Here is a 14,025-nt window from a genome sequence, read left to right as displayed (position 1 = left end):
CACCCCCTCCACCTCCCACTTCCCCAGGGCTCTCCAGGGGCAGGGGCAGAGGGGAAGAGAGAGAAACAGAGAGACAAAGAAGAACAGGGACAGACACTTTTCCTTCTTGGGTGACTTTTCTCTTCCTATTAGAGGGGGTGTGGAGAAAACTCTGGCTCCTGAAGTCCCTAAGTCAGGGGACAGTCGTTGAGTTGACACTGTCTGTGGGAGAGTGTCTTACACTTCTGAGGGTGTGAAGGATTGTTCCAACCCATGCATTCCAGCAGCCGTCGACACATACACAGTGAGTCAGTCTGTGGGGGCGTGGGCTGTCCCTTTGACTATGTTTTAGGTGGTCTGGGTGTGTCCGCCTTTTACTATGTGTGTGTGCATGCCTTCTGAAGATGCTGGGGAGCCTGCGCGTGGCATTGGTGGGGATGGATAAGTGTGAATGAGTATGCTGTGCCTGTAGGTGTGAAAGGGGCATAGAGCAGCCAGACAGTTCCGGTGTGAATGGGGGTGAGGGGTGGGAAGGAGTTAGTGTTTAAATGAGCCCCGTACCCATCTGCTAGCAGAACCATCCAGATATATCCCAGAGAGAGTGTGTGAGTGTGTGAGTGAGTGTGTGAGAGTGTGGCGGGGGTGCGGTTTCTATAAAGATGTGTTTACACACATCTCATGATTGTGCTTGCGCGTGTGTGGAGGTGTGGGAAATCGTCACGGCGCAGCATGCCTCTGAGTATCCTTGAGCGTCCTGGCCTCTGCGTGGGCTAGCCTGCGCTCCCGCCTCTGGGGGTCAGGGCTGTGGCAGCGCTTGGGGGTCGGGCCTTGGTTCGGGCTGAGTCTGAGAACCATGCGGAACTGGAGAGGCCTTGAAGTGTGGGTGTAGGGTAGCGAGGCGGGCAGGCTGGGACAGGGGCTGTGGAAGGCGAGCTGCAGAGAACATGCTCTTGGTTTTAGCTCCAACCCAGGCCCTCTTCCCTGTCTTCCTTCTTTGCCCCACTGGCCTGGGCGCTGCCGGCTGCTAGCGGGGCTCTCTAGGGCCAGTTCCGGGGCGGGGCCAGGAGGAGGGAGGGTGTTGAGCCAAGAGGCGGTCAGGACCAGGGGCAGCTCCCATCGCCCGGCGGGGCGGTCCGGGCCCCGCCCGGGGGAAAACGGGGACTCTCCGGAAGGGAGACTCGACACCGGGCGAGGGGTGGGCCAGGATCACTGAGATTAAGCCCCAGGGAGCGCAAGGGGACTGCACCTGTCACCGAAGATCGGGACGGGCGGCTCTGGGACAGGAAGGTCCTGATAGGGTGAGGTGAGAGGGGCAGCGGAGGATGTTCCGGGGACAGCGACGCCCCGAGTAGGGGCGGGGGCGGGGGCTGCCTTGGAGCCGGGATGCTTGGGGGGCCGGGGGGGCGGGAAGCACTGGGGCTGGGGCGTATCGCGGGGAGGAACGCACTGGGTCTGGGATGCTCCCGGACGGGGCGTCCCGGAGACCACCGCAGCCTCGTACCTTGCAGCTCGCGGGTGAGCTCCGCGCTGGGCTTGGCCATGGCGGCCGCTGCTGCTGCTGTTGCTGCAGAGGAGCCGCCGCCGCCGCCGGGAGCCGCGGCACATGCTAGACCCGGCGCCGGCAGGGCCCAGGCGCTGAGCGCTGCAGCAGCCGCGAGCCCGCTCCTGTCAGGGGCGGCTGCGCGAGCGCTCCTCCCCCCGCCTCTGAGCTCCGGGTCTCCCGCCCCGCCCGGAGAGGCACCGGACTGAGCATGCGCGCCGCGCCTCAGAGCCGCGTGAGACCCCGCGCGCGCTCGCGCCCACCCCTCCCGCCGGCTCCCGCGTGCGACGCCCCGTGCGTGCCGCTTGCCCAGGCCATCTCCCGTCCCGGGGGCGGTGTCCCCGCTTTCCGTGCCACCTGCTTTTCGGGCACTGTGAGAAGAACCCATTTCTTTTGTTTGTGGGCCTGGGTACCCCTCCCCAGGTCATCCTTGCAAGGCTCCTCCCTTTTCACCGCTTGCTCGGGATCCGTCCAGCTCGTCCTTGCTGACCCGCGAAGGCACTCGGGGTTGAGGGCGATGCCGGGAGAGGACCTGGATGGATCTGGAGGAGTTTGTCCTTTCTTTCCCGCTCGCCCAGCCTCGGGGATCCCTGCGGTGTTCTTGGCACCATCCCCACGGGTGCGAGGCCGAGAGTAGCACCTGGGAATTCCCGTGCCACCTCCTCCCAGCTGGCAGCTCTGCGGTTGTCTCCACCCCCGAGCATTAGGCTCAGGTCCTGGAGACAGGGAGGAGGGTTAGGGAGATCCAGAGATCCAGTCCAGTCAGACTTATACTCTCTGCTTGGCTACACATCTATGCACCCCACACTAAAAACTGAATACATTGATTCAAAGCAACATGATCATCTGCATTTTATTTGCACCTCATTTGCAAGTTCTTAATATCCAACCCTGCTCATCCCACTCCAGGTTGCTTCTCTCCCATCTCCCTCAGATTTCCCGGATGCTCCCCCAAAATATTAGTCGGTCGTTTCCAGTGAGACTCAGCCTTCTCACCAGGCCTGCACTGTGTTCTCAGGGGAAGTCTTTATCCAAGGCTACAGCAACACCGGGAATCCTCATAGGACCACACCTTGACCGCAGGGAACGCTGGATCATTTTTCAGGGCAGAATTGATTTGGGGGGCTTAAGGTGAGCAATATGATAGGCAGAGGTGGGAAAGGCCAGCCGATGAGTGCTGGAAAAGGACTCGATGAACGCTGGAGTAGGAGCCCAATCTTCCGTAGTGGGCTGTCTCCAGGTCCTCAGAGGCGGGATGAGGCCCCTCCCCCCACCACCACTGTCTCCCCAGTGATGTAGCTGGCATCTTCAGAGCACAGGAAAGATACGATGCCCGCACACTCCTTCGGCTCGCCTAACCTGGGGAAGAAGGGAAACAAGGAAGGGAGTAAAAATCAGACAGGCCAGGCCCCCTGACGTGGCCCACAGGGAATGAAATTTGCTTCACCAAAACATATCATGATTTTTCAGGACCAGGGTTCAAGCTTCCTGTCCATCAAATAGGGTTACCATGAAGATAAACCGTTAGAGTAAATACTGCATAAATACAGAACTCTGCAAAAAACACTACACATTATATTCAAAAAATATAGAGACGCTTTGTTTTTTAGAGAACTCAGGACCCCAAATCCAAAGTTATATAAACTGGTGAGCAGCTATTTCACACTTCAAAGATTTATTTCACATGTGTGCATACCATTCAAGCATCAGGGAGTCTGTGAGACAGTAAATGGTTTGTTTAAAATGATTCCACTTGTGAAGTGGAGTTGAAGTTCAATTCACAGACAACTTTTTCAGGAATCTATTTTCATCCGTTAAAGTCAGGTTCATTTTGTGAGAATGTGCTAATTTTCAGTGTTTGTATCAGTGATTGCATAGTTAGGGAACTTTTTAACTTAAGTGCCATAAAATGCTCTAGAGGAGGGTAGAGTATCTCAGATCTAGAAGTCCTGGATCAGTGGTTCTCCAACCCAGCTGCACATTGTAATCATCTGGGAGGCTTAAATTCCTCCAGCCCCCTACCGGCCGCCGAAAAAGGATGTCCAGATCCTCCCTTGAGCCAATTGAGAAAGAATCTCTGGGAGTGGGTCCTGTGCATCTGTGGTTTCTCAGGCACCCCAGCTGATTCTAATGCACATCCAAGATTGGGAAGCGTGGGGCTGGGTCATTCCCTGGGGCTCCAGGATGACAATACCCTGACTTAGTAGTGAGCTGTGAACTAGGCCTGACCTCAGAATGGCTTTGAAAACACTGGAGGGGGCCTGGGATGTTGGGACCAGTAAAGAGGAGGCATTGCTGGCACGGGGACAAGGTGGAGAAGCTAAAGACAAGAGAGAGTTCCCAGAAGCCAGAAACTGGAGAGAGGCAGGGAACCTAGAGGAAAAGGAGCCAGATGAAGGTGCCTGAGCAGTTGGGCCAGCCCTTCGGGGAAGAGGCTAGTTTTCCTAGGCAAGGGGAGTTTTGGGACTGACTAAAGCTCTTCATTCCTTTTATTTGTATGTAGGATCATCAACCTGAGCTTTGGGAACATGCCTCTTTTTATTCCAGAGGGACTAAAAAAGCATGATTTTGGTCCCTGGCGGGGATGCCTGGTGGGGCCGGGGGTGGGGAGGCCCAGGTGGGGAGGAGTCAGGGCCTCTCCCAGAGCAATGTTCTGTTGAAACCCAGAGGCCTCTGTGTTTGGTTTTCTGCAGTGGAACCAAACTCCTTGCACATCCTGCTCTAGAGATGCAGTGTTCATGAACTTGTGAGGCAGAGGAGAGCAAGCCCATGTTGTCTGTGGACCAAGAGACAGCAAGCTGCGGGCTGGTGCGGGGCCAGACCTTTTGTCTTTATCCCTCCTAACCCTCCCCTGTGACAGCCTTACCTGCTTATCCTCATGATGTTTTTCATATTCTTCTCTCTTTCCTTGTCCATCCACAACTGCAGGAAAAAAAGAGAAATCTCTTTATGTGAAAGAGGAGGAAAGAGAGGGACAGAGGGGGGAGACTGCCCACCCTCACATCCATTGAGAGGCAGTCCTTCCAAGCTCCCAGTCTTTCCCCACCGTCCTCTTCTGTTTCATTCTTTTCAGGTTCTAGTGAAGCAGTTCGCTGGGCCTCCCCAATCCTCATTCACTTAAGGAGCTCTGAAACTGTGAGTAGAGTCTGAATTCCTCAGTCTCCACCGCACACCTCAAGAAAGGAGCATGTGGGGGTCTGGTCTGGACAAGTGGCTGGTGTGGAGTGGGAACATGGAAAAGCCCAGGGAGGAGGCGGGAGTGGCTTGGAGCTTGGGACCCACGCGCTGGGCTCCCCCATGCAGGAAGATCCCTAGTGGGATGCAGGACTCCCCTTCTCACCACTTGGCTGAAGCTAGTCTTGATGAGTCCGGGAGCCAGGCAGTTCACCCTAATGTTCCTTGGGGCCAGCTCTGAGGCCAGGTTCTTGGTGAGGCCCAGCAAGGCTGTTTTACTAACATTGTAAGGGCCCAGGCCCTAGGGAAGGAGAGAGTGGGTTAGTCTCTTCGTTTCCAGTTCATTCTTGGTTTTATTATAAGACAGAAAGGACAGCAGATACTAGGGCATCTCCTGTAATGGTTAGAAACTGTCTGTGGCTAACCCTCCCCTAGGTTGAGGTTCATGGAAGCAAGGCATCTATTTTGTGGGAAGGGACTTGGTGGTGTGATTCCAAAAAGGGACACAAACTTCTTAGGGTAGCTGGAGGGGTAGAAAGACTCAGGACGGAGGAAGGGATGGAAGTAGTAGAGAAAAGCTTTCTTACAAAAAGCGGAGTATAGGCTCCTAGGGAGGACACGAGCACCACTGAGCCGCCTCTGGAAAAAGAGAAGAATGACCCTTTTCCCAGCAGAGACCCCTGCCCTCAGCCCACGTGGGACCCTCACACCCAGGCTCCCTCTCACTCTCTGTACCCTCGTTTCTCCATCTCAGGCACCACTGCCTTTATGATCAGGGCTGGAGCCTTCACATTAATGTCCAGAACCTGAAATCGAGAGAAGAAGGGGAAACAGCATGAGGGAAGGGAGCTGGAGAAGGCAGGGCGATGAGGAGTTATAGTGGGGTTCCTAAGATCTGTTTGTTAGGGCTGGTGGAGATCCTAGAGATGATTTCCCCAGACCCTACACAGGAAGAGACTGAGGCCCGGGGAGAAGTGTCTTTCACTGGCTGATTCAGCTAAAGAATGACACATTAGGTTTGGATGAGAAAGAATGGAGCCTGGTTCATCTTTCCTAATCAGACAAGTACGCTTGGCCCAGGATGGACCTAAACTCTCAGGGCTGTTTTGGATTTGAGCTGGATTTTCTGTATTTCTTCCAACTAGGGAGAGTCTGGAATTGGGTCAGCCTCCTGGACCTGCCTCAGAGCAGGCTGTACTTCTCAGGGAACATGGGGCCTGACCCCGGGCACCTGGGCTTGTTCCGGCACTTCTCTGGCTTCTGAGCTTAGGGAGTGAGATGCTCTTGGCCCTCCAGGATGGATTGACTGGCTGGACATTTATTGGAGAATGGGATCATGAAGAAGCACTTTTTGGGGAAGCTGGGGCATAGGCTACTGTCAAAACCTCACATCCATAATTTAAAACAAATGCATGACCCTTGTTTACATGGTTCTAGGCACTGCTGGAGTGTCCCCTCCCATACCCCCCATGCAAACTTCTTATTTTGAAAAGTTCAGTCAACTTATTTTGAAAAGTTCAACTTTTCAACAGAAAAGTTGAAATAAAAGTATAATGACTACCCAGATATCCTTTATAATACATCCACCAATTGTTCACATTTTGTCCCATTTGCTCTATCCAGGTATCTACACACTTTTTTCCTGAACCATTGAAGGCAAGTTGCAGATGTCATAATGCTCTAGCCCTAAATACTTTAGCATTATTTCCAAAGAATAAGGACGTTCTTACACACCACAATCCATTATCGCACCCAAGAAATTGAACAGTGATAATAATGATTTTACCTAATATGCTGTCCATAATAAAACTTCCCCAGTTGTCCCCCAAATGTCCTTATTTTAAAAATCCAGGGTCCAATCAAGGATCAACCATTGCATTTAGATTTGATGCACTGTGATATTTTTAAAAAATGCAAAATAAAAAGAAAAATTACTTGGTTTAAAGCTGATTTTCATGTGGCCTCTATTCAGACTGCTCATGAAAGCTATTTCTCTACTTTAAAGGATATCAATCAGGAGCTGACTCACTGAAGAGCTTTTGCACTTTGATCTTTTATATCTGTGAAACACTGACAAATAAACTATAATATTTTAGTATCCTTAAACTTCAGTGTTGAGAAATTGTTGATGACATCAGAGTAAAAAGCAAAACCACGGGAGATCATAAAAAGTTTAGCATTTCCAAATCATGTGGGAATACTAACCTTAGTAAACAAAGATGAATATTTTAATTAAGGCTTTATAATTAAAGGATATAGGTGTGTGAAATATATTATAAATATAATTTAACTATACACGCTCACATAAAAACCAATATTCCACACTTGAATTTAGACACCTGGAGCTCAGATTTCCTTGACATTGTAGGTAAGCAGCAGCACAGGCCTTTTTCAAAGGCTGTCTGTTAAAAAGTGGCAACTTAGGTGATTTCACCAGAATTGGGATTTCACTTAACTAGCAGCTACTACAGTTTTCCAACTAATGAGAAATTCTTTTTCGGTAGCTGAAAAGAGGACGGGTGGTGTGTAAGTTTAACTGTATTAGTTATTGGCATATTAGTTGCCATGCCTCTGCTGGAAAGAAACCAGGAGGAAGAGCCTGGATAAGCATGTCGAGGGAGAGAGCTGGGGGAGGGAAGCAGAAGAAGGCTAGCAAGGAGCAAACGGAAGAAGACAAAGCTGAGGAGAAGCAGAAATGAAAGAGAAGGGCAGGGGTAGAGGAAGCCACCTCCCACTTGCCCTTTACCAGGTGCACTCCAGGTGTCGGAAATCGTGAGGATTCCTCACATTGACATGGCACTTGACAAATGCATTCTAAAAGCACACAGAGTTTGCACTGTTTTCCGAGGCCCACCTCCTGCTGCTTAATCTAATCCCTCTCACCTTGTCCCATATCTCCTCGGTGGCATCCATCATATTTCCAAACAGAGGGCTGACGGCAGCATTGGAGACCAGGATGTCAATGCCCCCATGAAGGTTCACGGCCTAGAGAGAAGCAGGTGTGAATGAGGGCTGCAGGTCAGGAAGGGGGTGCATTTCCCAGTGTTGATAAAGCATTCCTTCTTAGGAACAAAATGATGTCAAAATGACAGCTCTTTTTCTTGAAATGTTTCTCTCCAAAGCTACCCTAGGCTCTGCTGCTGAACATCGAAGGCCGTCTTAATTTCATTTGCAGCCTCTTCTTACTGCCCCCACTTCTTCTAAGGCTGTCGCTGGCCCTTTGCTCTTGACACTTTCCCCTTGGGGAGCTCCTTTATTCTCATGGCTTCAGCCCTCACCTCAAAACCCACTTCCAGACTCTCTCTGTTTTCACACTGATTCCCTGCCCTATTTCTCTGAGCGCTTACTATCCAGTTCTCCTTGGGGGAGTTACCATGATCTCAAACTCCATCTGTCCGCACGTACCTGAACGGAGAAACTGCTTTAAAGAGACTCACAGAAAGTTACCACCAAGAGGGGCCTTTGAGACCAGCTGGCCAAGGGTCCTCATGGTGAAGGTGATGAAACTGAGGTCCAGGGACATTAATTTCTCAAGGACATACACTCAGTGACAACATACTAGGTTTGGCTGAGAACAGGAGGCCTGCTCATTCAGTCTTTGGGAGGGGTGAACTGATCTGCTCAGGGCACAAAGCTGGTTAGTGGTGGTAGGACTGAGGTCAGTCTCCTACTTTCTAACGCAGAGCTAATTCCTAAGGGTTCTCTGAAAGTGAGCTGGGGTCACAATGAAACTGCGCTACCCAGGAAAGCTATGACTATGACAGGGAGGACACCAGCCTGGGTTTAAAGCAGTCCTACCCTGAGTCAGGATGTCATTTTCTCCCCCTCCCCCCTTTTCATTGGCCTAGAGGCATGGAAGATTCAAGGCACAAACTGAGATTTAAGACAGGAAAATCAAGCACGGCAACATCTCACCTCCTTAATAAATCGTAAGGAGGTGGTGAAGGCGTGTCCTGGAGTCATCAGTGGCCAAAAAGAGTCTGCCAACAGTACGGCCACCCTGAAACTGGACTTTGCATTTGCTCAGAACTGGCAATTTTGATGCCTTGGACAAGTGGCACTAAAAGGGCCCTCCATCAACTTTGTGCTTCACAATATGGTGCACAGAGGGGTGTTATTAACAATGTGTACCATCTGCTAGCTCCTCGTTTTAACTAATTATTCTTGCTAACTAGGTGCTAAGCTCAGTTGTTTCTATACTCCTGAAGGAATGCTTGGACTGTCAACACGTGAATTTAACAAAGTTTAAAGTCACAGAATCTTTTCAAACCTGTGTCAATACTTCCTTGCACTCTCTACATTTTGGTGTCCTGGCACAGAGCCCCAGTCACCTGCCTCGGCCCTGTGTAAGTCTCGCCTGTGCACTTGTGACCAGGAAAGTGCAGAAGATGTCAGAAAGTGCTGTGTGCTGTGCTCTGCATGTGTCTGTTTGGATGTGGGGAGAACACAGTGGAAAGCACCAGAATTTCATTTCTGCTGTGCATCCTGGGCCCTCTCCTTCCGGGCCTATCAACACGGAATGGGGAGAAGGCTGGGTTTTGACTAAACAGAGACAGAGAACCGTAGAAGATTAATAACAAAGGTACTCAGGACCACCCAGGAATTCTCTAACTCTGGCTGTAAATTGTGTGATCACTATGCTAAAGTGGTTAAGAGTTCTTGTTCTGTGTTCTGATAAGTTTTTTTTATTTTTGAAGACGATTAACCCTAAGCTAACATCTGCGGCCAATCCTCCTTTTTGTTGAGGAAGATTGGCCCTGAGCTAACATCTGTGCCCATCTTCCTCTACTTTATATGCGGGACACCTGCCACAGCATGGCTTGATAAGCCATGGTGCATAGGTCCACGCCCCTGATCCAAACCGGTGAACCACGAACTGGGCTGCCGAAGCAGAATGTGTGAACTTAACCGCTATGTCACTGGGCCGGCCCCCAAGAGGTATATTTTTAAGAAAAAGTATCATCAAGTGGAGAAGCAGCTAATCTGGTCTCTGCTCATCACGCCTTTGACAAGCTCTGAGGCCACTGGGTAGTAACATCCTTGGGGCAGCAGCTCCTCATCGCAGGGTAACAGCTGGCAATAAGCAGAACACATCTCAAATTGCTAGCAAGTATCTTATGATTCTTCTCCCAACAGCGGTCACTCTAAGGACCTGAGAGTCGTTTTGACTCATTCCACTTATTTCCCATTTCTTGACATCAAGTTAGAAAAAAGAAAATCTTGGTTGGTTTCCAGTAAATGTCTCTTGGGACATCCATTCTGGTCCCACCACTACTGCTCTAGATGTGAATGACAGTGACAAATTCCTCACTGACATCCTTGGCTGGGAGTCTTCTCTACTCCAATATATCCTTCCTACCAGTGCCAGATTACTTTTCTTTAATAACCATTTTCATCTTGCTCAAAACCTCCCATGGCTTCTTATTTCCTCCAAGAACATGTAAACTCCTCCTTGGGAGGCCATGGAGGCCCCTGTCCCTATCTTTCCCACCAGCCATTTCCCACCAGCGCTCCCAAGCCCGTGCTCCCTGCTGTGGATTCATGGTGCTTCCCTCGCCCTTTCAGTCCTCCTTGGCTGTCTGCTCATTTTGCAGGGTCATCTGGAACCCTGTCCCTACTCCATTTGTCCAGTCCCACCCTCTCCTCAAGGTCTAGCTTAAGTCCACTTCTGGGCCAGGGCTGCAGGATGGGTTAAGTGGACCCGGCAGGGGTGAGAGCTGTTTTCCTGGCAGGATTTTGATATTAAGTTGCTACGTACATTTCATAGGGCTAGGTATTAACTGGCCCAGGATCCCAGATGGCTCCCTTCACCCTCAGGATCAAGGTCCCAGTCTCAGGCTCTGTCCAGCAGCCTGTGTCAGGCCAGGTGACTTTCTTGGACTCACATTTGGCTCTTTCCAATGCACATTTAAGCATGCCATAAAAATGGAAAAACCTTACACCGTCTATCATACCACCATTTACCATTATTTAAGGTTCACCTTTTCTAAGATTATCCAAATTATTTCTGCCAGCCTTCTAATCTGTTAGCACAATCCCTTACTTTCCACTCTGGGTAGACTCTCCCTTCCACTCCAAGGAATAAGATGTGTGCCCTGAGCCTGGGGGAAGAGCAGCTTCCTTGCCGGATGCTCGTATTTTCTTGTGCAGCTAGAAGGCTGGTGCCAAGTACTATACCTGAGATGGGCTTCGACACTTTCTTTAAGACTGAAGTCCAGGTGGGCACATAAGGCCTGGCCCGAAACTAGTGGGGAAATGCCTGCTAGTCTGCAAGTGGCTTGGCAAATCTGAGTTGACTCACAGCTCTTTCCTGACTAGCTGTGGGACCTCGGAATGCTGCTCCAGCTTTCCGAACCAGTCTCTGTAAACACGGAGAATAGTCCTTGCTTTGCTTGGCTTGTCATCAGGTTTAGAGAGAACCCATGTAAGGCTCTGAGCAAAGTGAATGGCACATAGTAGGTGATTGAAAAATGGTGGGCTACCTCCTATAGGTTCCCAGGGACTCGACTGTATAAGCAGAAGAACAGGGACCTGATTGCTTACTAGCTTAAGGGTGGGAACATCTATATTGTGAGTGTATTTACTCTTCTCATCTGCCCAGATAGATTGGAAACTGCTGGAAAGCCAGGACCAGCGGTCTTTTGGGGTGCCGAAAGGGATGATACAGGGTTGAGGCATTAGAGTGGATTTTGATTCTGAGACTGGGATAGGATGATTTTCGGGGACATAACAGAAAGGTACACAATAAAAGTGTGCTGGCGGGTGGGTGCGGGTACACAGAATGCACTGTCGTGTGTTAGTTAATAGTGCTGGCTTGCAGCACAACAATGTCCAGGAAAGCAGGGGAGGAGGCTCAGCCTGGCTTCCTTCTGCTACTCCTGGCTCTCTGCCCAAATGCTTGCCATTCACCATGGCCACCAGCCGCTCCCGGTCCTCGGCCTTCCCCACGTGGCACACGGTGCCTGTCACACTCAGCCCCTCCTCCTGTAGCACTGCCACTGCCCGGTCCACGTTCTGCTGCTTCCGGCTGCTGACCACCACATGGGCCCCGTCCTGGGCCAGACGCCGGGCGATGGCGAAGCCGATCCTGCGGGCAGAGAGAGACAAGGACTGTCAAGTCTGGTCCAGGGAAAGATGGTGAGGACATGGGCTCTGGAGTCGGACTGCCTGCATTTCAATTCCAGCTCTCCCTCTGAAGGACCTCTGTGTGCTTGCATTATATGTTAAATAGGGTTAATGGCACAGCCATTACCTTACAGATGGACAAGCTTAGTACATTTTTGGCACTCACTTATTTCTCTGATGATTTTGGCCCTCAGGCTAGGCTCCCAGGAAGTGACATCACCTTCCATGGGCCCCAGCACAGGTCCCAGGCCTCATCCCCTGTAGGGACTGAGGGGAGAGAAAGGAACTAGGGGTGCAGCACCTCCATGATTGGAGGGTCTTACTCAAAAGGGCCCCTGCCCCCAAATATCTTCCTTACTAGTCTACATCATCTCAAAATTCTATCATTAGTTACGTTTTGGAGTGCAAGTGAACCGGTGAGTCTCTGGTTAAAAACGTAAATTTTTTACATTACCCACCCCCCCCCAGAGTAAAGTTTACACACTTTGCAATTGTCAACCATTAGCATTTTGTATATATCTGTATTTCAGATTTGTGAAGAGCTGGCATCTAGCAAAGTCCCACGGGAATGAGAAACAGGATAGACAAGAGTGGTGGTGTTACCGGCTCTTAGTTAATATCAGCCCTGATATTGGTTCCCTTACAGTGAACCTGGCATGTATGGGGTTAAAAGTAAAAACCTGCATTCCTAGTTCCCTGGGTCTTTAGTTACACTCATACGTAAATATTTGTTTCTTTAGCCTCTGACTCCCTGAGCTTTTCAACCAAATAGAAGTTACAAATTGTTAAAGCCCAGATGACTTCAAACTGGGCTCCTGCTAAAGTTGTGGCTAATCCCAGGACCTTGAAGTTCTTGAGCAGAGAAACTAATATCCAGAGAATATCGAGAAACCCCCAACTTCCCAGGCCCAACTCCTTGGCTTCCTGACGTCAGAGTCTACCTTCCACCACGGAGAAAACAGCCCAGGACACTCATCTGAGAAATCCTTAGTCTCTGCTGGAAGCAGCCCCAGACACAGGCCGATGGGAAAATGCTGACCAAGAAGGCCATGCCCCACCTCCCCTACCTAAAGCCCCAAATAAAAACCCCTACCCATTTCTTAACGGGGAGCAAGCAACTTTTGGGGAACTAGCCCTTGCTTTGCTCCCTCTGCCTGGCAAAGTAAAGCCTTTCCTTTCGCACCGAAGACTCTGTTCTCTTATTTGGATTGACATCGGGATCAGAGACTGAACTTTCGGTAGCAGTGGGTGAGAAACAAGCTGGACAAGGAGGGCCAAAATGTACTGAGCTAAACAAAAATCTGGACACATGGGTCGTGTGTCTCGTCTGGGTAAGGGGCGCTGTTTTGCGAGACTTGTGGGGGTGCGCAAACGGGGTGTCTGGAACATTTCCATAGCCGACGGAGGCGGTGGGATAGGGTTTTTGAAATCTGGACTTAGATTTCCGGCGTCTGATCTTCCCCAGACTGTGTGAGTAGGGCCGGTTGATTGCGGCAGCCCAGGGCACGGGGAGACTGGACTGATGGGGGCAGCACTGAGGTGGCGCAGCTGAGCCAGAGGAGGCCGCGACCGGAAACTGGCAATGGTGGGGTCAGGGTCAGAGGAATCAGAGGGGCTGCAGGTCCCTACCGAGTTCCTTTCTTCCGAGGCCGCGTGTGAGGCCTGAGGACACGGGCCCCTGAGGCAAAGGACAAGGTTAGTACCTGTTTCCAGACAGCGCGGGCCTCAGAGACTCGTGCCCGGGCACTCACCCGTCGGTGGAAGCCGTCACTAGGGCCACCTTATTCGCGAGCGGGCCCCTGCGCGCCATCCCGGAGCTGGCCATCCGCACCGACTTCCACGTCCGCGCGCAGCCGCCCAGCAGCCGCCCCACTCTCCCCATGGAGCAGGCTTCTGTGCTAGCGGGGTGGTGACAGCGGGGTAGGGCAAGGGGCAGGGCGAGGGACGGGCCGCCTCCCTGCCCGGCTTCCCGCCAGCCCAGGAGCAGGAAGGCTGGTCCGCTCGGGGCCAGCTCTTCGCCCCGGGAGCCCGCTGTGCCGCGGGCGCCCCCTGCCGGCAACAGCCCCGACCCCCCGCAGTCCTCTGCTCCTCCCCGCGGCTGTGGGACAGCGCTGCCCCTCCAGGTTCCCTGTAGGGCCCGCCCCCCTGCAGGAACCCGCGGACTTTCCCGCTCCCCGCCCTGCTTCCACATCTGCTTGCCCACGTCA

The 14,025-nt window shown here is 51.7% G+C and overlaps 2 protein-coding genes and 1 long non-coding RNA gene across 27 annotated transcripts in view; 1 reads left to right on the top strand and 2 right to left on the bottom strand.

Annotated features, from left to right (window-relative positions):
- Nucleotides 1-2,347, bottom strand: part of CARMIL3 (capping protein regulator and myosin 1 linker 3) — a 17,635-nt gene extending 15,288 nt beyond the window's left edge. For all 20 annotated transcript variants that reach the window (XR_011440505.1, XR_011440504.1, XR_011440503.1 and 17 more), the window contains exon 1: nucleotides 1,481-2,347. Coding sequence is in view for 17 of the 20 variants with exons in the window: in XM_070272822.1 (XP_070128923.1) it covers nucleotides 1,481-1,907 (427 nt within the window). In the remaining 3 variants the exon portion in view is untranslated. The remainder of the gene's footprint in view (nucleotides 1-1,480) is intronic.
- Nucleotides 1,042-14,025, top strand: part of LOC111768869 (uncharacterized) — a 48,288-nt gene continuing 35,304 nt past the window's right edge. Inside the window, exons 1-2 of one of the 5 annotated variants that reach the window (XR_011440537.1) lie at nucleotides 1,042-1,282; nucleotides 4,593-4,654. This is a non-coding gene — a long non-coding RNA (uncharacterized lncRNA). Of the gene's footprint in view, nucleotides 1,283-4,592; nucleotides 4,655-13,368; nucleotides 13,514-14,025 lie in introns of those variants that run through there. The other 4 variants (XR_011440541.1, XR_011440536.1, XR_011440538.1 and 1 more) reach the window with 4 other exon arrangements.
- DHRS4 (dehydrogenase/reductase SDR family member 4) lies at nucleotides 2,347-14,025 on the bottom strand. Of its 2 annotated transcripts, XM_001489375.7 has the most exons (8): nucleotides 13,570-14,025; nucleotides 11,603-11,780; nucleotides 7,577-7,678; nucleotides 5,429-5,499; nucleotides 5,281-5,332; nucleotides 4,860-4,994; nucleotides 4,386-4,441; nucleotides 2,347-2,878 (listed from the first exon to the last, which is right to left on the bottom strand). In XM_001489375.7, the coding sequence occupies exons 1-8, from the start codon at nucleotides 14,007-14,009 to the stop codon at nucleotides 2,764-2,766; spliced, it is 1,149 nt and encodes a 382-aa protein (XP_001489425.4). In that variant the 5' UTR covers nucleotides 14,010-14,025; the 3' UTR covers nucleotides 2,347-2,763. The 2 variants fall into 2 exon arrangements, with proteins under 2 accessions (XP_001489425.4, XP_014589469.1); XM_014733983.3 differs by lacking the exons at nucleotides 4,860-4,994; nucleotides 5,429-5,499 and having other exon boundaries at nucleotides 13,570-13,969.

The sequence above is a fragment of the Equus caballus genome, chromosome 1 (genome assembly GCF_041296265.1).
Source record: "Equus caballus isolate H_3958 breed thoroughbred chromosome 1, TB-T2T, whole genome shotgun sequence".
Taxonomy (NCBI): domain Eukaryota; kingdom Metazoa; phylum Chordata; class Mammalia; order Perissodactyla; family Equidae; genus Equus; species Equus caballus.
Note: the sequence above shows the minus strand (reverse complement) of the source record. Positions and strands in the feature narration are given on the sequence as shown.

Bases quoted from the DNA above. Each gene is read 5' to 3' on its own strand.
- DHRS4 (XM_001489375.7), bottom strand. From the start codon at position 14,009: ATGTGGAAGCAGGGCGGGGAGCGGGAAAGTCCGCGGGTTCCTGCAGGG. The intron at 5,500-7,576 runs GTGAGAGGGATT...TCTCGATTTCAG, and splicing joins CCGAGGAGATATGGGACAAG to GTTCTGGACATTAATGTGAA. The intron at 4,442-4,859 runs GTGAGAAGGGGA...TTTTTCCTGCAG, and splicing joins AGACTAGCTTCAGCCAAGTG to TTGTGGATGGACAAGGAAAG.